General features: G+C 49.7%; 1 protein-coding gene across 1 annotated transcript; it reads right to left on the reverse strand.

The window, feature by feature from the left end:
* Nucleotides 1-7,246: 7,246 nt before the first annotated feature.
* On the reverse strand, nucleotides 7,247-8,200 carry LOC144252314 (olfactory receptor 2G2-like). The gene has a single exon (XM_077794721.1). The coding sequence runs from the start codon at nucleotides 8,198-8,200 to the stop codon at nucleotides 7,247-7,249; it is 954 nt and encodes a 317-aa protein (XP_077650847.1).
* Nucleotides 8,201-27,441: the final 19,241 nt, after the last annotated feature.

Raw genomic sequence — 27,441 nt, forward strand, 5'->3', positions numbered from 1 at the left:
GCCACATCAGCGGTTACAACAGCTCATTTCACAGTAGCTATGCTCTGGAACCCACCTACGTGCCTTTAACAGATGAATGGATAAAGAAATTGTGGTATAAATATACAATTACTCAACCATAAAGAAGTATAAAATCATGGCATTTGTCGGTACGTGGATGGAACTGAAGACTATCATGCTAAGTGAAATGAGCCAATCCCTAAAAACCAAAGGCTGAATGTTCTCTGCTCTATGGGTGCTATCACACAATAGGGGGCAAGGGAAACAACAGAAGTTCATTTGATTTGGCAAATGGGAATGAAAGGAAGGGAGGGGAATAGAATAAAATGAATTGGATATACTCTATACAACCATAAGAATGGAAAGTTACATTTCATATATGTATAATAAGTCAAAATACATTTTACTGTCATATATAACTAAAAAGAAAATAAATATTAAAAAAAGAACTGAAAGAAACAAATATACAACTATATAACAGAATAACTGAAAAATTTTAAATGTATATCATACTGAAATGTTAGATCAGAGATAAAAAGCTTCTAAAAGAGGAAAAATAAGACAAATATAAAGTCAAGAATCAGAATAATATTGAAACTGCCAAAAAATATCAAGCAATATATTTAGATTATATTCAACCGGAAATTCCATCAACTAATCATTTTCATATAGATTTCCAAATCTTATGTCCCAAATATCTTTTCTCAAGAGACTAACAATATTACTAAAATGAAGGGATGGGGCTGGTTCAGTGGCAGAGCACTTGCATGGCACACGTGAGTCAGTGGCTTTGATCCTTAGCACCACATAAAAATAAATAAACAAAATAAAGATATTGTGTCCATGTATAGCTAAAAAGAATTATTTTTTTTGTTGTTATCTTGGTTTGTGCTGCTGTACTAGTGAGTGTGGGTGTACTAGTGAGTATGGGTGTACTAGGGAGTGCCTGCTTATTCTCACTAGCACTCCTCACCATCCCCACATGCTCAGTTTGCTCCTGAGGCTGAGGCTCAGCTGAGAAAGATGACTGTCTCAAGTGAGTGACAGGCCCACACCTTGCAAAAACCGATCTTAGGTTGGGTTCCTAGCAGCTCCGTCCTCAGGTCTAGTGGCCTGGGTCTGCTTCCCAACCATGAAACCTATGGAATGCAAATTCTCCTGCCTTTCAGCTGGTGATGATGCTCTGTGGAGTAGAGAACACTGCAAAGACAATCATGCTCTAGGAAATACAAGGCCACCCATTCCTCCCAGACCGCTATGCCTAACATAAACCAATGCCTTTGTCCTTACAGAAATGGAAAAACTCAGATAACTCCAACCAGAGAGAGCACTGAGGTTTAATTTAAGGTTTTATGCAACTGAGGGAGAGAAAAAACACTCTTCATCACCCTAGAGAGTATGATATGGGTGTGTGGTGGTCTCGTGCCAGATGTGGTCAGCATTAGCAAACAGTCAGCTGGGGGCTGTCGGTGGAAGGCAACTACTTGGCAACTGTTGAAACTAGCAGCTGAATTGATTTCTTTGAGCCCCCACCCCAGCTCATTCCTCTTTCTTCTGTGTGTGCACGTGCACGGGGATGTGGGGTGGGGTGAGGGTTGGTCTTGGATCTGGTTTTTATTCTTTGCTTCACCACTCCTTTAGGCACTCTGGACACCACCAAGCTCCAAAACCATCTTTAGGAAGTGGATTATTTTCTCTACCTTCTTAAATTTCTTTTTCCTACAATCATTTACATTTTAACCTTTGGCTCCAAGTGGATGCAAAGTGTGCTTCCTGTTGGTGGAGGGAAGTCATTACAGAGATGTTTTATCACCACATGAGCACATCATATCTGAGTTATGAAATAACATGACAGTCCACATTGATGGTAGGTATTGATATATTTTCATAAAAATATGCAAAGCCCAAACTGATGATAGACAGTTTGCATCGTTGACTAGGTATTAATTCAATGAAGATGTGATTACATCAGAGTAGAAATGTTTAATCCCATAACACATTGCAGTAAGACTTGAAAGCAGGAACAAAAAGCAAGGTAATTAGGAGTGCCAAAATTTCAATCAGTGATCTTTAGAATTTATCAATTTTCAAACCCCTGAGCATCACAATGTAAGAATATTCAGGTTTAAAACTATTATTAAACAAGATAAAATGAATTAAGAAAGTTAATTTAGCAAAATACAAGAAAACAAAATAGTAAACTATCATTTTAAATAAACAGAAGTCTCTAAATTAAACATCAGCAAAAAAGAGTCTAATAGCACATCAGAGATAAATATATAAAATTAAAAGATTTTAGAAACATTTTAATAGAATTCACTTCATAAAGAGGTTTCTACACAAGGCAGCAAATTAAGATGTTGTAACTCCAAGCAATTTGTAGTTTGGTTATAAAATTGGGAAACATACATTCTGCAAGACTCCCTGGTTTGTTTTTTAATTCCAGTGGAGAACATTTGCAGTCTTTCGTTTTGAAAAGCACCAAACGCTGCATTGAGACCAAATGAAGGAAGCTCCTTGCTGCCCCTCCCCAGATTCCCAAAGACTCTCTTCCCAAGCCCAGCCACTTTCCATCCCAACCCTCCCCAATGCTGACTGTCCTCTGGTACTTGATTTCTGAGCACCTGTTTTGAGCCTCTGAGACACTGCACCCTGGGTTCTCCACCACCACTAGAGACATTTTGTGTTGGGTGGGTGATGTGACCACATAACATAGTGTGGGGATTTGGGGTCCCACCATCCGGAACCAATCTACTGAGACTTAAGCCTTCCCAGGAGACATAGTCCACAAATACTTGACAATGCTTCTCTCTGTATTCCCATGGCACCTGACACCTGTTAGGACTGCCAATTAAACGCACCACCCTTGGAAAACAAGGAACTCATAATGAATAATTGTCTTTGCCCCAGCTGTCTAGCTGAAAGCATTCCGACCCTCTATTTGTCTTTCTGTCACATGGTGTGGTGTTCAGCTTTCTGTTACTCCAACACACACCTGGGATCATCAGCCTATGGAAAAGCGGGTTTGGTTCTGCTCAAGGTTTTGGATATTTCAGCCCATGCTTGGGGGTGGAACTGCTCTGGGCTGTGGTGTCCACCATGGTGGGAGCACATGGAGCAAAGCCGTTGATCTCATCACCTGGCAGCCAAAGAAAGAGACAAAGGAGAGGCTGGCACTGCCCGTGCCCTTGTTCTGGGACCGCCCAGTCCTGGTTTATGATGACTGGCTTCAAGTGCTGTGAGACCAAATGAAGAGAGGCAGAGAGATCTCAGCTTGCACAGGGTAGGACTTACTCAGGGGCTTACTGACACAAAATGGGTCCTGGGTGGCAGCAAGATCAGTTGGATTCACACAATTTGGGTCAGAAAGAGGGGAGTATTAGTGGGTTAGGGCAAAAGTGACTTCCTCCTGGCTGGAATAGACCTGGTTTGTTAGGATAATAATGAAGAGCCAGGCACACCCCTAGAGCCAGGGTCCAGTGGTAAAGGCCACATGTGACTAATGGCTTTGTCTCCTTAGGGTTTGCTGGGAAACCAGGCGGGAAACCCAGCTAGGGTTCCCCATGACCCAGGATGGGTGCCTTCGAGCCAGTCTGCCCCCATGCACAGCTTCATGGGCACAGCCCAGTGACCCAGAGTCCTCCCCTCAGCCCCATCTCCCAGGCTGGAGCTCTGTGCTGGGAGCCAAGCCTTCAGCGCCCAGGCCTTTGGGGACATTTCAGGTCCAGTCACAGTATTCCACCATGGCCCACAAGGGCCCTCGCAACATGCCATGCATGCATTTCAGCCCAGAGCACCAACATCTTAACTGCTACATGACCCAAAGTCCACGTCCGTCTCCTCCAAGATTCAGCTACCAGCCCTGTAAAAATAAAAATGAGAGTTATTTATTCCTGAGATTCAATAGTGGGACAGCTACAGGGTAAACATTTCCACTCCAAAAGGCAGAAAGAAGGGAACAAAAAGGAGAGCTCAGATCAAAGCAAGAGCAAAACCCAGCAGGGCGAACATTAAATCCTCAGGACAAGCCCATCCTTCTGGACACGTTGTGCTCAGACATGAGCTCCCAAGGGCTTGATTCTCGTGATGGTGGACTGCTGTGCACACTGCCTGTACTTCTCCCTCCCTGGGGTCTCAGTGAAGCTTCACCTCACCTCAGAGCCCTGTGCATCATCGCTGTCAGGGGTGACTGGCGGGGAATCCAACCCCCAACACCCTGTCTGGCCCCTGGGCCTTGCTTTGAACCCTTGGTGAAGCCTCCACCATGTCCTGCACCCTGCATCCTGCAGAAGGAGTGTCACATGGAGACACCCATGTGAGCAGTGCTGGGCAGCCCAATCCACAGCTGCAGGACCTTGGAGCTGCTTGTTGGCCAAATGGGGTCACCTTGGGCTTGGGGTTCCCTGGGCCTCTAGTCTCCGCCAGTCCTGAAGCAGGCTTGCATTTCCACTTGTCTGAGCCTGTGATGGCTGCAGCCTGGTTGGTTCCTGAGATGCCCTCAAGGTGCCTTTCCTCTCGTCCTGGTGCTGAGCATGTGCACCCTCCTGGGCCAAAATCACACACCCTCTTCTATAAGGGAACTGTAACAGTGATGTGTTCAATAGGGTGGAAACGATTGGGATCAGGTGCCTGACTCTCTCTTTCTCTCTTCTACCTCTGTATCTCTACTTACTAACTACGTTGTTTCTGTGAATAAAATGCACTTCACATGCCAATCAATCACAGTAACTGCGGGACACTAACTTTGGGGATGGCAATAAGTTGCCCCATGTCCAAGTTCAGTATACAGAGCTGAGACCGGCCAGTGCTCCAGCTTCACCCATCGGCACACTCACTGCACTGAGAGGACAAGCCAACCCTGACTGCAGCTCCAAGGTTCGTTGTCACCCTTCACAACCCTTTGGGGACAGAGCACACTCCAATGACCCTGCCAGAAGGAACTCTGACTGTGAGGCGGTTTGAACTTGTTGGAGTTCCTGCTCTGTCAGGAATTGCATCATATGACATTTCCTTAGCTTCCTTATTTTGTGTCCAGCCAGCTCTTGACCCACGGGATGAGTGGCTTTGAAACAACCCTGTTTGAGGCTCGTGTCTTACATGAGCATCTCCCCCCTACCCCAGGGAGCTACTGAGTGGTCATGAGGATGTGAAGAGAAGGGGGAACCTCAGGGTTACCTGGCAACCTTAAGCAAGTGTCGTTCACCTAGCCATTGGTCTGGGGGTGCCGGTGTCCCTGTTGGCAATAAACTGAGGAACTGCTGACCTGTGGAGTCACCCAGGAACAACGAGTCACACCCTCTCCCGGTGCAGAGGGCTCTCTTCTTCCTTAGACACCTCTGGGGCTCATTACTTTAAAGTGGAAATACATCCTTTAACATAGTTTCTGAGCTAATAAAAATAGCATTGCATTTTTCTAATATTTTCTTTTTCTTTTTAAACTAATTTTCTTTTCTGATCTGACACACACACAAAAAAAATACAAAAATGGTACATGGCAGTGGGTACATGTGATCCACCAGTAACCCAAACCGGGAAAGCACAGTGAGCCTCCTGCTCCCTGGTCTCTGTGGCTTCTCTCTGGCTAAGATACGGACAACCCTTCTTCCTTCTTGTTTTGTTATTTTTTCTTTTATTTATGATTAGGTTAAGTTACCATCATTTCAAAATAATTTGTAATAATCAACAGATGTTTTCTAAGCCTCGTAGTAACCACAAAGCAAGAATCTATAATGTACAAAAAAAGTAAAAATCAAGGAATCAAAACACACTTAAGCAAGAAATCCAAGGTCCAGAAATGGATCCTAAGTCCATGGAGCTTGTGACTCGACTCTGAAAGGATGCCGAGGAACCCTCTAAGGACATTCAGGCAGTTGTACAAACGGGGATGTAAAACTACACAAGAGCCTTTAGACCAGAAGCACCGTCCTGCATGTTCTAGTTGAATGGGAGGCAGCCGTGTGCCTCCCACCCAGGTTTCTCCTGCTCCTCTCACTTCTGAACCTTTATTCCAGCCAAGCCACATCTTGTTTAGTTCCAGAAGATGCTCCCAGGTTCCTGCACGTCACTGTGGCTAAGCCAACTGTCGAGGGACAAGAACTCCCACACGCAGGGCCAGTGTAGTCTTCCTCTTTTCACCTCTGAGACTATAAATGGCCCTCCTCCCTTGACCTCGGTCCTGTCCTGCAATGGTCAGCACCGTGCAGGACGCTCCCCGCCCATTCTTGCTTGTCTCGCTGAACCGTTGGTTTATTTTGAGGGAGGTTTAAACGTGAGCATTCTTTCCTGCCGTGGACGGCCTAATGCCTGTTTCACTAAAATGAAATGAAAAGGCAACATGGAGCTCACAAATTTTCCAAAGGTCAAGATCCAAGATTCTTCCTTTCTAGAACAAGAATGGTCCAGACCACAGGCATTCAGAGTGAACCCATGTGAAACGAAGGTCAGTGGTGAGTGGAGATGATTGGATCACTTTTATGACGCTTTTCCCTGAAAGATAAACCTTAAAATTATGTAAGCTGTGTTTTGTGATGGAAATGTAGCCATCCAGCAGCCATGGGTGCCCTGTTCATACCTCCGTGGACTCCAGAGAAGAGCACACAACTGCGTATTTCTTAGGAAGCAGACGCCAGTCTCACTTGACGCCTAGAAACTTGACGCTCATCAGATCTGAAGCCCAGCCAGAGGCGGCCCTGCTGCCCGCTGTCTGTCACGTGGAAGGAAGTCCTGGTCCCTGTGCGGTGTCAACCCTCTCCCATCTCTTCCCTGCCTTCAGCAGGTGAGCTGCTGGGGCAGTGAAGGACTGGTCACAGGACAGCTCACCAACACCTCCACACACCCACACACACCCCTTTTACCCTGCAGCCATCTCAGCAGCATCCCGGTAAGCACATGGGCCCTGCATCCCTTTGCAACTGTGAGAAGGCACAAAGAGAAGCTGTGTCTTCACCAAGGGGCTGGCTGCCCTGGACATCCCCAACATGCCCCTGCTCACCTCAGTCTGGCAAAGCACGGATTTACAGTGAGTCTCATAAGTGCTTCACAAATAATGCACTTCACAGAAAGTCCCCTGAGCCTAGGGCACCGAGGGTTCACGCCGCACTACTACTGAGTGGCGGCCAAGTTGGGAATCTGCATGAATTCCAGGGAATTTAGACAGAAAATGACACAAAAGTGTTCTGTTTTCAGATGATAAATGTGTTTACAAAAAGATGCCCTTCACCATGTTGCATGTACACCTTTTTGACAATCATGTACAGCTTACTCCCAGGACCTTCTCTAGGACCCTCTTCAGTGCCCCTTTAACCTCCTCATTCCTCAGAGTGTAAATCAGAGTGTTGAGCACGGGAGTCACCACCGTGTAGAACAGGGAGACAAACTTGCCCTGGTCCTTGGATCGGCTCCGGGCCGGCTGCAGGTACATGAAGATGATGGTCCCATAGAAGATGGTGACCACCAGCAGGTGGGAGGAGCAGGTCCCAAAGGCCTTCCTCCTGCCAGCAGCCGACCTGATCCTCAGCATGGCCTGGGCGATGTGGCCGTAGGACACCAGGATGAGCGACAGGGGCAGCACCAGGAACAGGACGCTGGCCACAAAGAGCTCAGCCTCCTTGAAGGTGGTGTCCACACAGGCCAGCTTGATGAGCACGGGGACCTCACAGAAGAAGTGATCCACGTGGCGATGCCCACAGAAGGGCAGGCGCAGTGTGAGGGTGGACTGTACTAGGGTGGTGGCCAGTCCGCTGAGCCATGCGGCAGCCGCCAGGGAGTGACAGAGGCGGGGGTGCATCAAGACAGTGTAATGGAGGGGACGGCACACGGCAACGTAGCGATCGTAGGACATGACAGCCAGGAGGACACACTCGGTGGACCCTAGCGCTAGAGAGACATACAGCTGAGCCACGCAGCCGCCATAGGAGATGGTTTTGAAGGGATCCCACAAGTTGACCAGGAGCTGGGGCAAGACACTGCTGCTGAAGCTGAGGTCCAGGAGGGACAGGTGGGAGAGGAAGAAGTACATGGGTGTGTGCAGTTGGGGCTCCAAGCGGGACACCAGGATGATGGCTGAGTTCCCCAAGGTGGTGAGCAGGTACAAGGCCAAGATGGTCACAAATAGAACCCTCTGCAGCCGAGGGTGGTCCGAGAATCCCACCAGGATGAAGCCTGCTGGGCCGCTCTTGTTGACACCCCTCTGCATCCACATCCCCACAGGTGCCGAGGCACAGCTGGGAAAGATGGCAGGCCCCACCAGGTCCCTGTGGCCTGCCACCTCCGAGGAGGGCGCTCATGGGCGGCTCCCTTGAAGCGGGCAGCAGGTGGCTGGGCTCTGTGTCCTGGTGTCTGCCTCTGATGGTGTGAGGTGGACTGTCCAGGTCTTGCCATCCAAAGCAGAGCAGAGGGCAACTTGAAGGTTTTACAAGTCTGGAATAAACTAGATCACCTTTACAACTTATCTAAGCCTACTCCTGTTCGTCACTGTCTTCCTGGTTACAGAAAGGTAGAGACTGAGATATTCCAACTAAAGACAGAACCTCAGGTCTTACTTTAGCACTTTTCAAATAAGGGGAATAAAGTCTGTTTTTCGTCATGCCCAAGTCTGGACACTAGTTATACAGGTTTAAGTGGGTGAGAGATGCTGGGTTTGATTTCACTAAGTAAAAGCCAGCTCCTGAGACTTGGGTGACCTGGCAAAGACACCGTCTGGGGTGGTGGAAGCTCTCTCCTGGCCTCACGCCACTCCCCGCCTCCTGCTTCCCTCAGTCCTTGCTTCTTGGTCGTGTGTTCTCACATTTTGTGGCCTCCCTTTTGAGACCAGGTGCCTCTGGCCCCCACACTAGTTTTCCTGGGGACATGTCATCTCTGTGATTTTGACTCCCTTCTTTGGGGACCTTCGTACTGTAGGCACTGGCTCAGGGCACAGGTACAGAATGACATTCCTATCACCAGAAGCAGCTAGGAGGAGGACGCTGCTGACCACGGCCAGTCCTTCCTGCAGGCCACAGCTACCAGAAGGACTCCTCTTAGCAGAGAAGTCGGAGCTCAGTGGTGGAGCACTGCCCAGCATGCACGAGGCTTCTGTCCCCAGTGCGGCAAAATCAGAAACAGAGAAAAGAATTCTTTACTGGTAGGTACGCCTGAACCTTTGTTCTTATGAAATCTTTGGCAAAGGAGAGTTTTGGGTTTTAATGCTTTTTAAAATTTTATCTTGTTGCCTTCAACAAGGGGCATGTGGCTCTTCAGAATTGTTTGTGAGATTCACAAAGCCAGGGGAAGCCACACACAACAAGAGTGCCCAGCAGAGGGATGGCTGAAAAGTCACCCCTACCCCGCAATGTGCATCTCTAGCCTTCCCAAGGGAGTTCACTGCAGTGTGGTCAACTGGTGTGCGGGTCACGTGACTCTCAAGGGAGGAGGACACAAAGGCCCCGCCCCTGGTAGAAGAGGCCCTGCTGCTCCAGTCATACCTCAGAGACACTGTGACTGTGCCACCCACCTGAGCTGCGCTAACCCTGTGCACGTCAGCAGGGCTCCACAGCATGACAGCTGGGCAACAGGGAAACCCCGGGCATCAGGCAACAGGACCCCCTTCTGGCTGCTGCACCACAATCTGACCATCACAACATGGAAATGCCCACAGCCTCCTTATTGTCTGATCCTGCTCCCCCCACCTCCCCGCCCGAGGAAGTGCATGCACTGCATGGGCTGTGGTGAAAGGGGTGTTGGGCCCTAATAAAAGTCCACTCATGGGCAGCACCGGAGTGTGGACCGTGTTTTCTCTAGCTTGTGTTCATAAAACCAGATCACTAAAAAAAAAGTTTCATGCCCAAATTTGAAGAGAGTATTAAAATATATAATTCAAAAGAAACCTATCCAACAGCCAGAGTATTCACAGTTTGGGACTCCTGCTCAACAAAGTAAGATAATTAAGAAAAAATTGTTGGAAAACTATCAGAAAAGAATTCTTGGATAAAAACATCTAAAATTAAAAATTTACAAAAGCCAACATAAATTATGGTTTGTGCAATCCCTAATAAAATATGGGGAGGGTATCCAATAGCACATTAGAAATGATAACACAGAATTAGCAATTGCAGTAGTAATTTTGAGGATGTTTCAGGAACAGTTTTAGGCTCCTGCCTCAGACCGAGGCTGGCATACAAGACCAACAGCATACTGGTAACACTCTGTGCTTTGGTTGCAAAGCTAAGAAACCTGGGCTGCAACACGTCATCATTACATTCCTTACAGTAAACTTCATGGCCCTGGTATAAAAACAGACCCATAGGCCAGAAGACCCAGAGCCCAGCCACTTAGACCCCATGAGATGTGGAAAGTGACAAACCCAACATAGTAAGGCCTGGGGAAAGGGAGGGGAAGGAAGCCACTCACTGGGGACATCCATCCTCTCCAGTATATCTCCCAGGGACAAGATGAGCCCTGGGGAGGACAGAGCCTTCCAGGACTAGACCACAGTCTCTAGGAAGAAGCCCAACTATCGACCCTTCCACACATAAGTCCTTCTCAGTGACAGTACAGTGAGGCCCCAGGGGAAGGAGATAATACTGGCCTTTGATGCCAGACCCTCCATCGGGGCCACTGACCACTGACCCCAGACCCTCCATGAGACACGCTCTGGCATTAATTAAGTCACCTATATAAGTCCAGTCCCCCTTCTTTATTCAGTGGCTCATTTTCCACCAGGAGAGTGGGTCCATCAGGACCATGAATAAAGAACCATAAATAAAGTGGGTCCATTAGAACTGTTTCTGAATAAAGGCTTTTGGCTCATGTGTGAAGTTTTTGTTCATCCAGGTCTTTTTCTGCGCTAACAAATACCGTCAACCTATCCTTGACAAAGTGCCCAAACATGCCCTGGAGAAAAGACAGCCCCTGTGCCCACTGGTGCTGGGGATCTGGTTACCCAGGTGTAGAAGGATGGGACTCGACCTCACCTCCCATCCTGCACTTTGATCCTGAAAATGGATCAAAGACCTGGGAATCAGACCAGAAGCTAGAAACTCCTAGGAGAAAATGCAGGGTCAGCTCTCAGCTTGGAGGCAACGGCTTTGTCAGTAGGACCCCCAAGCTCGGGGAACTTGGGATGGCCTTGGGTTACAAAGCCTCTTCCCATCAGACCATTATTAGTGAAGAGAGAGCACCCAGGGGAAAATCTTAGCTAGCTGCTCTTCTGACAAAGGATGGATCTCTAGGATATACAAAGAGCTTAAAGTAGAAAGTTTTAATGAAGTGAAATTTTAGAATTCAAAAGAAACACTTTGGGAGTCAAAGCTCAGTGTCCCTAACATACAGAGAGGTCTTGGAAAGGACTGCCTTACCTTGCTGAGCCCGGTGAATCCTGCAGTCAACTGCCCCTCCTCCAGTGCAGGCAGTCTCTGCCAAGGTCCAACAGGTTCCCCGCCAGCCTCCACAGAGGCCACCTCCCTGAACTTCTGCCTCTCCTCTGCTCGACCTGCTCTCCCTGGACCTCACACACACAGCCTGGGCCAGACACCATTGGGCATAGACCTTCTAAACTGGCAGCTGGAAGGACCTTTTTGCCCTGGAGGAGTTCACAGAGTCTGGGCAGCCCACGGCGGGGGTCCTCCGAAACTCTTCTGGAAGATGCAGTTCTCTGAATCCCATAGCTGATTATTTCCCACCCTCAGAAATGACAAGGTGATGACAAGGTGGGGGTGGGGTCTGTCCTGAAACCTTGCCAGCATCACTGTCCTACCTGACTGGAACACAACACGAACAGCCCTCACTTGAAGGGCGGGACGAGCCAGCTCCTCACAACACCCCTGCTCCTGGCCCCTCCAGCTGCTCAGAGGGGCCCTTCCTGACACTCAGACTGCAGTGACATGCCCATCTGTCCCTCTCAGCTGTCGCCACCAGAGAGGCCATGTGAGTCAACACCAGACAGGAGCTCCCATACCCTACCTGGTTCATGAGGCTGGTCTTGTTCCTGCTGAGCACCCTGCACATCACTGCGGCTGCAGGGAGGGTGCCGGATGCAGGCCACAAGGAGCTCGCAGATTCTCTTGAGATGCCAACCCTGCCCTGAGCCATTCACCCATCACTCTTCTCTGTTTGACTCTTTTCACTTCCAGAATCCAACAACAGAACATAAATATGAAGGCTTCTTCAAAGAAAAGAAATCCTGAACACAATTGTCTCTTCCAAGCAGCCAAAGAGAGAGAGAACTCTAGGCCAAAGGCTAACTAACTAGTTTTGCCTTTAACCAGAAAGCTCTTCAAAGGAACTCAATGACTTTTCCCTCAGAGGGCAATTCTGGGCTGCAGCGTGAGGGGGCATGGGATGGGGAAATGACAGGAGGGGGCAAAGCAAGCATTTTAATTGCCTTGAAGGTGAGGGGGGGTGGGGGGTGACACCGTCATTCCTGAGGAGGAGCGTTGGGAAACAGTTCACTGCTTGCATCTGCTAAATCACACCTGGCCACTGTGGCTGGCCCTGGCTGCCAACCTCTGGCTCAGGAGCAACCGCTCTGGCAGTGTCTCCAGCCACCTGCAAGGAGTGGGTATAAACAGACCTTCCCAGGTGGTGCCCGGGGCATGGGAACTGCTGGAGAGGACAGAGTGGAAAGCAGACCAGGTGTTCCCAGAAGGCAGCAGCGAGTGTGCCCTCCAGGGAGCCAGGCTCCAGTGCTGGCCCCTGGAGACCACGTGGGGACTGAGGCCTTCTCCCAGGAGTCCAGGAGTCCGACCTCCAGGTGGAGCATGGCCCCTAGTTAGGAGTAAGAGGTGTTGCTCTGGCTAGAAGCTGCTTCTCAGGCTGACTTTCTGCAGTAGCTCAGAGAGGGGCCCCTGCTGAGCTGCAGGAGGAGGCTTCTTCCAAGAAAGATGAAGAGTGGGGTGGGGGGGGCATCAGGAGAAAGTGAGCAGCAGAGTGGCAGCCTTAGGGAGGCACAGCTCACTTGGGAGAGAGAAGGAGCACCTGTTAACACAGAATGGGTCCCTGGAAGGCTTAGACAATCACTGTCTTTCTTCTACAGAAACTCAAACAAAGCTGGGCATGGCAGTGCACCTGCAATCCCAGCCTAAGGGGGCTGAGGCAGGATCGCCAGTTCAAGGCCAGCCTCAGCAGACCCTGTTGAAAGAAAAGAAAAGGAAGGAAGGAAGGAAGGAAGGAAGGAAGGAAGGAAGGAAGGAAGGAAGGAAGGGGAAAAGAGAAGAGAGGGCTGGGGACAAACTCCGTGGTACGACACTGCCAAGTGTGCGCAAGGCACACCAACATAGTCCAAACCAGAGACTCCAGGTCAGAGTCCTGGAAAAATACCCTCAGTCACGGTCTCTGCCATCACTTAGGGGACTGTGTGAGACACCAGCAAACTGGGCGTCTCCCAAGGCTCGCACACAGCCATGGAACACCATGACGGGGTCCTCGGGGAGATGGCCACGCCGGCAAAGCCCCCAGGAAGCGGCCCATGGCTGCAGGCGGCTATGACTGAGGTCGGGAATAGCAACATGGGGGGCTGTGGCACTGCGCACCCTCCAGGGCCAACTGCCCCTGCACAGGGCTGTGCTAAGGAATCCACACCCCTGTCCCTAGTCCTCCATCCACTCTGATGACACTTCAGCTGGGTCAGAGAAGGAAATGTTTCCTGGAACACCCCGTGCTGCCCCTTAGCACCTAGGATTATTATGGTGTCAGGGAAAATGTGAATTTAACTTAAAACTTTTAAATAGCTATGGATTTTTGCTTTATTATATTCAGAACAGGAGCACCTGCTTCCCTTGAATAACCACTGACCTGAACCCCTCGTCAGAGAGGTCCAAGATCTCCATCCTGCCTAGTAAGCCCACGGTCCTCACTGTAACTCACTGTGGCCACCAGTCCAGAGCACGGATCCCACTTTGCTTGAAGGAGGGAGGTTCAGGTGCCCTCGTCAGCACAGCAGAATGTGCCCTACCTGTCCTGCTACCCAGGTGGACCCCTCCTGGCCCATGCACTAGCTGGACAGGAAGTGTGCCTCTGCTACGAGGGTGCATGGGGACGATTTCAAGGCCATCACAGATGTCAGGCCCTTGAAAACTCAGCCACAGATTCCTTCATTTTTATACACTTGTTAATGTATAATTGTTTAGTGTGTAAATTAGAAAATAATGAAGACTCTTTCCTTCTCCTTCAGGGTGAAGAGTTACTGCACAGATAACGTTTCTTTGTAGCCACGTCAATTTAATAACAAAAATCCAAGTGAAAGAAAAATGTAGCTATTTATCTTGTAGTCTGGTTGACATGGATTTAATTTCACAAATAATTTGCTAAAGATGAGGATTTTCCCTAATATTTTTTTTCTATTGTTTTGATAACAGATACTGTCACATAGTGAAAAATACACCACAAATTGAGTTGGACCATTAGCGTAAAAACTCTGTGAAGCCATAGGTTGTTTTTTTTTTTTTAAATTTATGCCCTCAGAGCCTCAATAACTGTTGAATAAATGAATCAATTTCTTAAAAGAAATGGCAGTTCCAAGGTGTATGAAGACGTGCACACACAATGTAATGTGGAATAGAGAGTATAAGAGGTGACCAAGTCACTAACTCAACGTCTTGTCCAGCAGGGAGCCCATGGCATCCTGAGGGCAGAGGCCCCAGGACTGTGTGAGAGGAAGGAAGGACCGAGGCTTGGGGACAGCTCTTCACTCTCTAATAATAAAAAAAGTGGGCAAAGCACCCCCACGGGGTGCCAGATCACCTTTGATCCTGGGGCCAAGCAGTCGAATGCAGTGTGGTTGAGCAGGAGGATACAGGTGGAAAGGTCTGCACTGAAATGGACATCCAGGAGGCACCTGTACCAAGATTACTTGGGAATCAGTGACTAAGTCACAGCACAGTGGGCGTCTCAAAACAGGGACGAGAGGAATTCAAAAGTTTAATGTCCAGTAGAGGAAAGGACAGTAGTGGAGAGGAGCTCGGAGCTCCCAGGACTCGTGTGGGGACACATATGGGCAGGCTCAGAGCTTAATGGGACTCACACAGGGACCTACCAGGGGGCCTCAGAGCTCATAAGACTCATGGGGTGGGGGATGCGCCTGAGAGAACTCAGGGACCCTCAGCCACATGAAGGTCCAGCAGTCCATGGTCAGTCAAAAACAGTCACTGAGCTTTAGAGTTTGTACTTTCTGTTCTGAGCAACTAACCCACATTCTTCAGTATCTGAGAGAGACCCATCACAGGTCTCTCTCCCTCTCTCTAGCAAGTGGCTAAGACTGTTACATAGAAGGAGCTCTCATGCAGCACAGTGCTTGGAGCACAGTCGCGTTCTCATCTGGTTGCCTAACATCGGCAACCCCGTGATGAGGACACAGATCTGCAACGTGGGCTTCTCTCAGTCTGTCCTGCTCTGAAATTCAGACTAGCCTCGCTTTCTAACAAAGCCCAGGGTTGGGTCGTTGCCATTTCCAAGTCATCCTCTAGGGGAGCAACCGCGTCTCCTAAGTGTCACCTGGCAGTCACCAGGTCCCCTCAATCATAAGGTCTTCCCCAGAGTTTCCTCAGTGCCGTCTTCACCTCCTGGTTCCTCAGAGCGTAAATCAGAGGGTTGAGCACGGGAGTCACCACCTCAGAGCCTCAATAACTGTTGAATAAATGAATCAATTTCTTAAAAGAAATGGCAGTTCCAAGGTGTATGAAGACGTGCACACACAATGTAATGTGGAATAGAGAGTATAAGAGGTGACCAAGTGCATGACAAGAGTGTAGTGTAGCGGGCGGCAGACGGCAACGTAGCGATCGTAGGACATGACGGCCAGGAGGACACACTCGGTGGACCCTAGCGCTAGAGAGACGTACAGCTGAGCCACGCAGCCGACGTACGAGATGGACTTGTCTGAGCTCCCCAGGTGGACTAGGAGCTGAGGAAGGACACCAGTGGTGAAGCAGAGGTCCAGGAAGGACAGGTGGGAGAGGAAGAAGTACATAGGTGTGTGGAGCTTGGGGTCCAGAAGGGACACCAGGATGATGGCAGAGTTGCCAAGAAGGGTCATGAGGTAAAGGAGCAGGACAACCCCAAAGAGAGCCCGCTCCAACCGAGGCTGGTCTGAGAACCCCAGCAGAAGGAACCCAGAGAGGAGGCTGTGGTTGGCGCCTCCCATTATTCTCGCTCCACCCACTCACGGAGAGAGGGCTCACGTCAGGCAGAGCCGCAGATCCCGTGCCAAGTCCTTGACAATTAAAAGTTACATTCTGGGAACTAAGACTTTGGACACATGTGACAGGCAGAGAGCACCAGAGTGGGAGACTCTTATTATGCCCCGAAGGTGGAACCTGGTCTGAGACCCACAGGTGTCCCACGTAGCTCGAGGATCACATGAAAGTAGGCATCACTTGAGAACGAGTTTGCCCCAGTTTTTAACAACATGGATTTTTTTAGTGTAAACATATTAGAATTTTATAGGAATTGTGGGAACTGCAAGCACTCTAGAAATATGGTTATTCCCAAGGTACCAAAGGCACAGAGCAGCCGGTAGGTGTCCAGGAGAGCCCCAAGCACGGTGGGAATGCAGCAGGGCTGCTCAGGACAAATCCAGGTGTCGTCACATGCTGCTACCGAGGAGTCCATAAGGAGGGCAGCCCAGCCTGAGAATGGAAATGGAGAGGGAACATGGTCAGAGCCAGAGGGAAAAGGAGCCAAATGTGGGGAGCAGCTACTGCACACACCGCCTATGCTTCAGAACACGGCATGTCCAGGGTGAACTGAAATCAGTTCTTCCAGGACCAAAGACATCAGTACACATTATCTGGATAGCATAGCCCTTGTTGAGGGGTTTTAGTTCAGTTCAAAATTTCCTTCTTAAGATAAATGTTTGCACAATGTAAGAGAATTTAAAACTTCAAGTACCCTGACCCAGAATCGATGTGTGGGGCTCATGGGACAGTGGACAATGTCGATGTCACACACTTGGAAGGGAGTGAGTGCAGTATGACCAGAAGGCAGGGAACTCGGCAGAGGTTGACTCATGAAGGCTCGCCTGCCGGCAGTGGACTTGACCAAATAACAGAAGAAACCAAGAGACTGAACAGTTAAAAACAGCCTCTGTCTTTTTAATCTCAACCAGGGATGCTGAGAACCACGCTGATCATGTCTGAAAACTCCGAGAGTCCACATAGTTGATGCTCTTCTTGTAATAGGGACTTGGCTCCTGTCTCCTGGCACCCACCTTAATGCCAGCCACTGGCTGCGCATGCCTGGCTGAGCGCCCTGTGAACACATGAAGCACAGGGAATCTGGATGACGGGCAGTTCCACAGCACCCGGGGGAGCCTACTGACTATGGCCACTGCCCTTCACAGGCGCCGAGGCCCGGACATCTTCAGACTCATGAACAACCTGATCTTGCTCTTCTCCAGATGCAGATGAGGAGTGACTCCCCGAGACCTGTGTCCGCCCTGAAGTTGCTCACTCACACCATGCTGCTCAGGATGAAAGACTGGCTGACCGTGTCTTTCCCTGAATGAGCAGGTTTGCTATCTCAGCTCAGGTTTTCAAAGCTTCTCTTTCATGCTATTTATTAGAATGGGCCTGCACCTGGTGTCCTGCCACCAGGATGCCACTGAAGTCACCTCCTCATCCCTTACTGCCTACAAGAATGTCTCCAGAGCATGGTGGACAATCTGGTAAGAGAACAGGCTCCAGGTACGACCCGCTTTCTGCATTTTAGTTGTGTTTCTGAACATGTCACTGCATGAGGTGCCCTGGCTGGCTCAGCTGGGACCTAGAGAGGAGCAGAGCTGTCCATGGGGACGAGGTGCATGATACCAGCCCTGTGGAGGGACAAATGTGTGCCAGTGAACAGTGATTGCTGTGCCTATGGGCACTACTGCCAGCTCACATGGCCTTCTCAGGCTCGTGGGCACCTTACTGTCCCCCGGAGCCTCACTTGCAAGCTGCAACAGGAAGCCCCAGACAATCAGAGCCACTTCCTGCTCCCCAAACATTGAGTATGGCTCCATTGCCCCTCCCACCACGGCTGCATGGTGTTCCCTCACTGAACCCACCTAGGCATCTCCATAAGTCCTCTAAGACTTGACCCAAAAGACAGGAAATCTTTAGAGAGATATCACATTTCCAACTAGTTCTACGATATTTTATATTTATGCATTGCTAGTATCAGAGTGTCAGGAATCTAATGACTTATTTATCTTTATGCTATTAACGTCTACCACATTCTCCAAAAGCATTTGCTAAGTCAAAGTGCTTGTGGAGCACCGTGCTGTTTCACTGGGCAGATGTGGTGACCATGCCGTAACACATGCAGCGAGCAGCTGGACAGACATGCAAAACGTGCACCCCTAGAGCTCCCTGAGCACCACGTGGAAGCCCTGCTGTTTCACAGAAGGAATGCATGCCCCACCTACCATAGGCAGGGCAAGCTTAAAGACTTATGCACAAAGGCACTTCTTGGACTGCTTACCAACCACATTGAACACAGTGCTACTGCAGAGGATGGACATGACAGTGACCACGCCACAGGGCCTGAGGTCAGGTGCTTAAGACAGAAGCATAAAGACAACTAAGTATATGTCTGCACACACTACAACAAAAACAGAAGGCATCTCAGCACTCACCTCATGGCTCCCATCCCATAGATGTGAATAGAGAGCTGTTTAATCCCATATGCTGCTCCAACCACAAACACCTGGAAGACAGGTTTCCCTATGTTTAACTGCACACTCTGAAGTCAGATGAAGACAGACAGACAGACAGATTGGATGAAACACTGGAATTTGTCTCTCACTAGACATTATTTCAGTTAATACATCCATCAACCTCTGTTGGACACAGGCCGTGGCCAGCCCTCAAGCTGGACATAAGGGGTGTCTTAATGAGTTGGCCACTGACTCTCTATTCATTACGAGTGGTGTGGGGTATTAAGCCAGAGCTCCATGCGAGCCAGGCAAGCACTCTACCAACAGAGCCCAGCCCAGCCAAGAATATGAAATAAGAAAGATGTGTGTGTTGCTGTCAAGAATCTTGTCAGAGTAAAGTAAAATTAAAAACAACAACAACAACAACAACAACAACAAGAAACCCTTCTCAGTTGCCTGCTCATGCTGCATGGATGGGGAGAGAGCAGCAGCACTAACCCTAGCCCAGGGACCCACAAGGTGAATAGTGAAGTATAAATAACTTTCCCTCAGGGTGTCACAGGCCCACTCACCTAGCTTGTGAGAAGACATCATGTCCTTGGAAGTCAGTATCTATAGATAACCCCAACATGGTGGCACACGCCTATTATTTCAGCCACTGGGGAGGTGAGGAAGGAGGATCCCAAGTTCGAACCAGCCTTAGCAACTTAACAAGGCCCTGGGCAAGTTAGTGAGAGTCTGTCTCAAAGTAAAAAATAAAAAGGGCTGGGAATGTGACATACTGGCAAAGCATCCCTGGGTGCAATCCCCAATACAAAAAAAAAAAGGGAGGTAAATGAAGACAGCATTCTGTTTTCTGTGCATCCAAGGTGTGCTGCCAAGAGGAGTGAAAGGTTTGCTATTGATGTCAGAGCATATGAACACCATGCCAGCAGAGCCAGGATCTGCCAGGGACCTGAGGGGACACTCGCGGAGGACTCCCTGGGCGCCAGGCTGCCCTAGAGGACACGACTTACACAACTGTCTGTCTCCACAGGGAAACGAGCAGGACTCGCTTTCCTGTGGTCACAGAGGAGGAGGCCCCAGGGTGGAGGCTGCCCGCCCAGGGAGGCTCTGAGGCAGAGTGGAGTTGGGGCCCAGGGCTGGCATTCCAAAGTGCTCCATGCCACACATACCTCCTGGTGAAGGAAATAAGTGGGCACATGGTGGCTGGGGGATGCCACCTCTCGTCCTCTTAATCACCCTTGTCCTCTCATGTCCTCCTTGCTGCTCTGCTTCCCCTAAGCCATCTGTCCCGCTTTGAGCTGTAGCTCTGCGCTCCCGAGGCTGCATTGTTCCTGGGGTGCCCCGATATCTAACATCTGAACAGGGGCTTTGCCATGGTGCAGAGGGTGCTCAGCATCACCAGACACCGCAGCAAGTCCTGCTTCAGGGGGAAGCTTCTGGACCCTCTGCCTTGGAGCAAGAAGGGGAGGGAGGCTGAGTGGGAAGGCACAGAAAGCTCAGCCACAGGCTCAATAATTGAGGACCACAGTGGCACTGAGAAATGGCGAGAGGGATAAAGTGCCACCATGGGAAGAGCAGCAAACCCTCTCTGCAGCTCTGGGGTCCAGGGATGTGGCCTCCTGTGGCCATTGAGAAGGCCTGCTCCAGGCTGTTTTCCAGAAGTGCAGCACGGAGGGCAGGGTGGGCTCAGGACCCAGGCAGGAAGCACTCCTCTCCCTTGAGGGATGGACCCTGGGAGTGGAGCTGAGCAGGTGCAATCCTTGAGCTCTCTGGCTCTACACCTGCGTGTTGCCGTGGAAACACCTCCTAACTCGCCCTGAAACCTGCTGACACGTACATGAATTGTACCTAATATGCAAAAACATGAAAGTCGTATGTGCTGACGAGGAAGCTGGTGTTTTGACCCATGGACACTCTGTGTGTTTAAGTCCAATTAAACGTAACTACCTCCTCAAACATCTGTCACTTATTTATGGAGAACATTCCAAACCATTCCTCCTGGGTTCCTAAATGTCCACTGTGTCTTTGCTCTCTGGGCACCTGTGGCAGCAGCTCACCAGAACTCACCCCCATCTCCCTGCAACCTAGTGGGTGTTGACCAGCCTGCCCCACCCACCCTCCCTGCCCCTATTGCCCCCAGTAGCCACCACCCTGACCTCACAACTTACCTATTATCATTGAATGTATGGCTCACAAGGGAAGCTGCTGCTTACCATAAAGGAGTCTTGTGGTCAGAAAGCCTGGACGTAACAAGGCAGGTTCCATCCGGTTCCCTCACCTGCACCAGCCCTGAGCAGAAAGGCACCCTGGAAACACAGCCCAGATGTCTCCTTCCAGACTCTGCAGTGGCTTTTCAATCTTGAAGTCATTCTGTCCATGAAAAATGCAGCCCTGATGGCCCCTGTGCCCAAGGCACATCTGTGGCAAGTAGGGGGTTGCTCCTCTCCTGGTCCCGGAGCAGCCCTGCCTCACTAGGGAGCTGGCACCCTAACTGAGGCATGGAGGCTCCACGCTCCAGAGAGCTCAGTGGCCCCTGCCCCTGGGTGCCCTGCCCCACCAGGAAATGCTCCCTAAGCACAGGACAGCCAGAGAGCTGTTTAAGTGGTCCCTGGTGTCCTCCTGGGCAGCACTCTCCAGCCCCAAGCGCTCCAGCAGCAGTGCCACAACCCAGGGGCTCACTAAGCCCAGCCAGTCTCGTGGCCAGCCTCACAGCTTCCCCAGCAGACCCAGCCCCTTCAGGTAGCCTGCCGCAGGAGACTGGCCCTGCTCCCAGGACTTTTCCCTCCTGCCGCCTGGGCTCTGCTGAACCGGGATTTTGGGCATTCACTTCTGGTGCTCTACATCCCTCACATTTCAATTCCCCTGGTACCGGGACAAACCTCCTGCTATTCCTGTGCCTAACAGTCTTCTCACGCTCCTGTGTTTAGACCTCGCCCCTAAGAGTCTTGCCCAGCTGTCCATCTGAAGCAAATCCCTCTGACCATGCCTTTTATTTTAATTTCTAGCACACCTCCAGACCCGATGTCTCTCCAAATCGTGTGCACTAGAAACAGGCAGTACCTCTCCTGACCAGACCAAGGAGGCTCACACCAGTACCTGGGTGCCCAGGAAACGGCAGATATGGGAGGAGACCCTGTGAAATGAAGGCGAGAATGAAGGAGAAAGCCAAGTGAGGTCCACAGAAATGCACTGAAGGCAAATGAATGCAGCAACAAGAAACAGGGACAAGCCCAGGCCAACAGGAAATGGCCTTAAAGTAAAGACTCACATTCTCAAATAGACAGTCAGCAACCATGCATGCATAAAATAGACCAAGCACACCCTGGGGATGGAAAGAGCTATTCTAAAAAGCTACTACCTAGGCAAAAAGGGCAAATGAAAGGTTCGATACAAGGGTCTACAGATTAGTGGAATAACCACCCTAAGAGGAGAAGAAATTCATAAAAATGGGAAAGATAAGAAAATTTAAAATCAGTAAATGTGGCCAAGAACATATAACCCGCAGGTGTTCCAACAGGCAACTCATTTCATGCTCCTCTTGCAGAGCAAATTTCTCTGTTGTTACGGGGGCAGCCAGGTCACCACAAGGCTCAACGAACTCAACCCAATAAAAGTTTCCTCCTCACCCGGTCCAGACCGAGCCTGTTAAGTAGTAGCTATCCATGAGCCAGGAAATGTAAGCAAGGTCACAAGTGTCCTTTAAATCACTTTAGGGTCTTCTTTAAACTACTTCCAAAATAGATGAGAAAGCAAAGGGTGGTAGTTAGCAGAAGGTAGAAACAGGGGAGCTAATTGGAAATCACATCAAGAGAAAAGGATTAATGGGACTAACTCTTAACAGGGCCACTGAGGCTGATGGGAAGCTAGGAATTATGGCTACAAGCGTCTCCAGCTATCTGGGATTGAAGACTCCTTGAGTGGTGCAGGCACACTAAGGTAACTCTGACCAGCTGCTGACCCTAGTGCCCACTTTATCATGGGATTGACTTGTAGGTGAAGCCCCCCCTCCCCTAAATAGGATGGCCACCAAGTTCCAGAGAGGTACCAAGTAAGGTCAAAAACCACCGCCCGATGTGAAGGAGTTAAACACCTACTTGGCAAAGAGTGCAGAAGGGGGTCCCCAGCTCTCTTAGTGAACATAACAGTAGTAAAATTGGGGACAGGATTGTCTCCCTTGATGTCCTCTGCCTGGAGATTCATATTCTCTCTCTCTCTCTCTCTCTCTCTCTCTCTCTCTCTCTCTCTCTCTCTCTCTCTCTCTCTTTCTCTTCCCCCCACCCCAGGCTCTCTCCAGCCTCAATTTGCTTGTACTTCACTTTCACTTCTAATAAAGCTCTCTCGCATGACTTTTGGTGTCTGACTTTAAAGTTTATTTCATCAAACACAAGAACCTGTTTTCCTGTGACACCCCATGAGCAGGGGCAGAGGAACCCCTAGGTTAGTTTTCCTGCAGGATGGGCTTCAGCCAGAGAATTGAGCATTCAGGCAGGGGCACCCCTGAGCATGGACGGACTTGAGGGCACCAGAGCTTGGTCACAGAGGGACACGTGGCTGTGAGGGAGGCCAGGGAAGACCACACGGAGTCCAGCTTGTTGCTGCGTGCTGCCTCTCCATGCTGTGCAGACCAAGCAAGCACCTCTGTGGACGTCCCAGGGAGCCAGCTGTCCCCAGCTTCTTCACCCCAACCTGCTTGGCAGTTGTCGCCTGGCAGGAGAAGGAGAGCAGGTTCCACCCTGCCTCTGCAGCAGGCTGACAGGAGCAGCCTTCGCAATGCTCCAATTGACCCATTCTGACCCACCTGGGGTGGTGACCACATGCTAAGGGGAACCTGGAGCGAGACCAGGAGCTACAGTCACGGTCCCTGCGCTTCAGCCATCACATGAAGGTCTTTAGCATCCCAAGGTCTATGATTTACCCACCCACTGTCACAGTCTAAATCAAGGACCACCATTTCTTGGGGGGACCAGAGAAATAACCCCCAATGGGCCTCTGTTCACCCCTGTGTCCAGCATGCTCTGCACTCTCCACCACAAGGGACAGAATGACAGCTGTGAACTGCTCACAGTCAGTCAGCACTCATTTTTCTTGAATGACAGACCACTTAATTGAAAAGCATGTATTTATTATAAATGAGACATGAACAGCGGTTGACTTCCCCCACGGAGGAACGTTTTACAGGAGGCTTAAGGACTGGCTGTCACTGAGAGAAACTGGGTGACACTGGTCCAAGGGCCAAGCCCTTACCTGGGGCAGGTGAGCAGGCACAGGGGACACCCACTGTGTGAGCCTCTACAAAGTACAGACCTTCTTTTCCTCTAAAATAAGGAGAGAGTGGGGAAGACACCAAGAGAAATAAAGAGGGTGCCTGAGTGGAAGGTCACTGGCGCATGGGGTCCCAAGGGAGCAGTTAGAACCCAGTTTAGGGGCTCCGTCAGCCAGGACCCCAGGGAAAGAGAGCTTGCAAGACAGGCGTGACGCTCTGGTCTTATTATTTAGCCAGACACTACTGGTATTTTTCAGCATGCAGATTGGACTCCAGATGGGACCTGGCATGGCTGTGCAGGGAAGGAGCCATGCGCTCTGAACCTCAGCACTGGTTAGTCCTCTCAGGTCCCCTCCAGATTGTTCCAATAACCCTCTCATTATGGAAAATGTCTTCCCCAAGGGCTGATGTAGGTCCAGACACTTGGTTTACGCTCAATAAAATAATGTGCTGGGGGGGAGGGCCTGAAGTAGAGCAGCTGGCTGGAGAGGGGCCGCCCAGCTGGAGACCTAAACCCTGACCACCTGCAGAGTTGCTCCCTAGGCAGGCCGGCTGCCTCCCAGAGACAGCTCTCCTCCAAGGCTTGTCGCTGTCAAAGTGTAGTTCATGGACGTAGAGACAGGTTTGAGGATAGAGAGATCTACCAAGAGCATTTCTACAGCTGGCCGTCACTCACCTGTGCTGTCTCGGAGCACTGACTGTGCAAGAGTTGAGGATGTGGAGGCTGGGGAGAGAGGGTGCACTGGACTGGACAGGGACAGGGGGAAGGTGGTTAAGCTGCAGCTGGAGAAACTAGGAGTCCAGTGTGACTGTAGATGTCAGTAGAACACTGGGCATCTCAAAAAGCTGGAAGAAAGGACTTCAAAAGCTTTTACCACAAAGAATCGGCAGGTGTCTGGGGAGACAAACAAGGCACCCATGTAGGAAGCATCAACCCCCTCAGCATGTGCAATGCTTATGTTTTACCTATCAGCTAAAACAAAGTTAATTTAAAAAGAGAGACCAAGGGAGAGCCAGGGTTTACTGGTACAGAGGGCTGGTTGGAGGCCTCACAGCAAGGAGGTGAGCAGGCACTTAAGGCCCTTTGTTAAGGAAAATTTGAGGGACTTCAGAAGAACAGAGGAAACAGTAAAGGGGTGTCGACACTTGCTGGAGTAGGTATGGGGGTCTCCCTGCTTTCTGGCCACGACGCCCCCTCCAGGCATTTAAGGGGGGGGTCTTCTCTGGATCTCCCCCTAGGAGCAGCCTGCCCTGGGGATGGAATTGATGGCCCCTCCTTTCCCCAAATTTGCTGCTTTTTTTCAGGCAAAGAACTCTGAAAAGGCTTCTTTCTTCAGCTTAAAAGAATCTCCATATCAAACTCTGGGGTTCACGTGGTTCCCCACACATCCAAAAGGAAGATGATATTCAACTGAACAAAGGCAAATTAAACTTCACCACACACTGAGATGGGTAAGGGAAGAATAATCTCCACCAGTATTACATGTAACTTTTAGCCAACAATTAAATAAGAAGATGCAGGGGATGTGCCTGCAATTCACCTCCGGGTGAGAGGACTGTCCTTTAGAAGGTCTAGAGTTCCTGGGCACACTCATACACTGTCCTTGGAGAGGCTGCTCAGCCTCCAATCACCAGTGCTCCTCCTATGTGCTGTCTCCTTTAACTTGGCTTACTCTGATCTCTGACAGTAATTATCTGCCAGCAGATGAATCTACACAATAATGGGCTCCATCCAAGGCTTGGGTGAGCACCTGCTTCTTATCCTCCAAATCCATGAACATGTGCATTCCCCGCCCCACCCCACAATCTGAAGCTCCTTTAGAGTTAGTTTCACCTTTAATTTCAAATCTGTGGTCTTTTGATAATACAGCTGTCATAAATATATCCCTCATGTTTTTACAAGTGTTAGTATTTTTAGAGGCAACGGCCCTGTGGTAGAGAGCTTGCCTAGCTTGCCAAAAGGAAAGGAGGGCCAGCATTTTTAATGTTATTATTTGTTTTCGGTTAGCAACTTTAATCAACCATTAAAATGGTATAGAATATGTGCAATTCTATATTAATGGACTTAAAACCCAAATAAGATTGAGGTGAGCCCCAGGGCAGCAATGAAACCAGAATCCTCAGCCACACATCTGCTCCAGTTGAAGGCAAGCTGGTGCCGGCTCTGGGCAAAGAGGGTCCAGGGGAAGAGCTGTGGCCTCTGCAGCGCTGCTGCCACCAGATGGATGTGGGGACATGGGTCCAGAGGGAGCAATCAGAGTGACTCAGCAGGAGGTCTCCAGAAGACTTCTTATTTTTACTTATTCACTCACTTCTTGTAGTACTGGTTTAGGCAAGAGCTCTATCACTGAGCTACAACCCAGCCCCCCCCCAGGTCTTTAGATTAGAACAAACAGCACAGCACCTTTTTGTGTTGATTGACAAAGGTGTGGGAGAAGGCCTGGAGTAGTTTCCCTGAGGCACAAGAGAGGTGTTGAGGGTAGTGGAGAAGGCAGGTGGTGGGAAACATCCTAAAGCAGGCAGGAACAGGGTGAGTTGCAGGTGCTGGCGGGCATGCCTGCGGGTCCTCCTGACCACCAGAATGTTCCTTAAAAACGCATGATGCTGCCAGGCATGGTGACACACACCTGTAATCCCAGTGGTGCCAGAGGCTGAGGCAAGAGGATCGATGGTTCAAAGCCAGCCTCTGCAATGGGCAAGGACTAAGCTACTCAGTGAGACCCTGTCTCTAAATAAAATGCAAAATAGGGCTGGGGATGTCCTCGGTGGTCTTGAGTGACTCTGAGTTCAATCCCCACTACCCACCCCCAAAACGGGAGGGGTCTCATGAACATGGAAGGGAGACCAGTGATGAAGGGGACCCTGGGAAAGGGGGAGGGAGGAGGGATGGGAAAGGAGACCAAATTGACCCAGTTGTGCCTGGTGCATGTGTGACTACATCATAGTGAGTTTCCCTTTGTGGATAATAGAGTGCACCAATTAAAAATAAATTGACAGAAGGAAGACCGACAGAGCGAGGGGAAGAAAGGAGGTAGTTCGGGGACTGAAATGGAGCACATTATGTCATGCACTTGTGAATCCATCAAAAGGAACCCCACAAGTAGGTAAAAATTAAAAAGCAATATGTTATAAAGTAATTAACAATAATCCAAATGTCTAACAGTCTTTCATCAAACCCCGGTTAGTGTGGGGAAAGAAAATTAAACAGCAGTAATCATTTTAATTTTCAAAATATGATTTTTAATTTCTAAATGATGATAATTCTGAACTAATTATTATAGTTACAATTTTTTTAAGAGAGAGAGAGGGAGAGAGAGAGAGAGAAAGAGAGAGAGAATTTTTTAATATTTTATTTTTTAGTTATCGGCGGACACAACATCTTTGTTGGTATGTGGTGCTGAGGATCGAACCCGGGCTGCACGCATGCCAGGCGAGCGCGCTGCCTCTTGAGCCACATCCCCAGCCCTAGTTACAATTTTTGTAAAATTCTGAACTGATAGCAAATCCACATTACTTCTCAAATACTGGATACTTAAAAGGTCAAAGAAAATGGTTTATGAAGGAA

The sequence above is a fragment of the Urocitellus parryii genome, unplaced genomic scaffold (genome assembly GCF_045843805.1).
Source record: "Urocitellus parryii isolate mUroPar1 unplaced genomic scaffold, mUroPar1.hap1 Scaffold_40, whole genome shotgun sequence".
Lineage (NCBI taxonomy): Eukaryota > Metazoa > Chordata > Mammalia > Rodentia > Sciuridae > Urocitellus > Urocitellus parryii.